This window comes from Eimeria mitis, genomic scaffold (assembly GCF_000499745.2).
Source record: "Eimeria mitis Houghton genomic scaffold, Emh_scaff3015, whole genome shotgun sequence".
Classification (NCBI taxonomy): Eukaryota; Apicomplexa; class Conoidasida; order Eucoccidiorida; family Eimeriidae; genus Eimeria; species Eimeria mitis.
The window spans coordinates 1-1,052 of NW_013571360.1; the positions used below are offsets into that span (position 1 = coordinate 1).

A 1,052-nucleotide genomic window follows, 5' to 3' on the forward strand; every position below is an offset into this window, starting at 1 on the left:
CGGACAAGTACAAACGGATCGGGGCTCGGTTCGGCGGCATGCACAGCAGTGGAAGCGCAAGGACGACGACGAAGGCCTGGGAGGCCGCAGCCGTAGTTCAGATTTCTGCGCTCTGGCGATTTTCTACTATAAAATGAATCTTTTGCATTTTGTTTTTCTCTGAAATACACCGTAGCGGCTGATCCCCTGCCTATTAAGCCGCTATCTGCCCCCCCTTCTGGTGGACGCACGGAGTCCTCACACCCCCACGAGCACCCGGAGAGCCGCGGGCTGGAGTTCGTTCTTTGCAAGTCTTCATTCTGCTTGCGAATCTGCGGCTTTCATATTTCGTCTTTCAGGGCCCGGGCTAGAGGCATTCCTCCCAGGCTGTCTGTCTGCTGCAGCGGCAACCAGGGAAGCCCGTAGTAAACAGACAAACCCGGAGGGGGAAGGCCCCAGCAGCAGTGGCGGCTAAGGCTCGTTAAAGACACGCAGAACATCATGAGAGAACCCCTTAGAAAGCCAGTTATGCAGCGAACTCGTACGCGCTTGGAGAGGCGACAGTAGCCGCTATTCGTAAGAAACCAATCGGGGGTTGACTGCATAGCTGTCTAGACTCCCGGACGCCGCATAGTCTTCATTGCTAGTGCCGCAGACCAACAGACAGCACTTTATTTGAAGTAGTAAAGGGGGATAACTCGCCTTCGTCGCTCCAATGGGGTCGGGGGAGGTCTCGTCATCTGGGGGCCGCTCCAGCGGCTCCCACTCAAAGGACAAACACTCAAGCAGCAGCAGCAGCAGCAGCAGCAGCAGCAGTTCAAAGAAGCACAAGTCCAGTGGCCACAGCAGCAGCAGTTCGGGTAGCCGATCTACCAACAGCAGCAGCAAGGCCGCAAACGCGGAACGCGACAGCAGCAGCAAGCATAAAAGCAGCAGTCACAGCAGCAGCAACCACGGCAGCAGCAGCCACGGCAGCAGCAGCCACAGCAGCAGTAGCCACAGCAGCAGCAGCCACAGCAGCAGCAATCATGGCAGCAGCAGCCACAGCAGCAGCAACCACGGCAGCAGCAGCA

The 1,052-nt window shown here is 57.5% G+C and overlaps 1 protein-coding gene across 1 annotated transcript in view; it reads left to right on the plus strand.

Annotated features, from left to right (window-relative positions):
* Window positions 1-694: 694 nt before the first annotated feature.
* Window positions 695-1,052, plus strand: part of EMH_0061410 (KH domain-containing protein, putative) — a gene marked incomplete at both ends in the record, with an annotated part of 4,270 nt that continues 3,912 nt past the window's right edge. Inside the window, one exon of the mRNA XM_013497925.1 lies at window positions 695-1,050. Coding sequence (XP_013353379.1) covers window positions 695-1,050 — 356 coding nt within the window. The remainder of the gene's footprint in view (window positions 1,051-1,052) is intronic.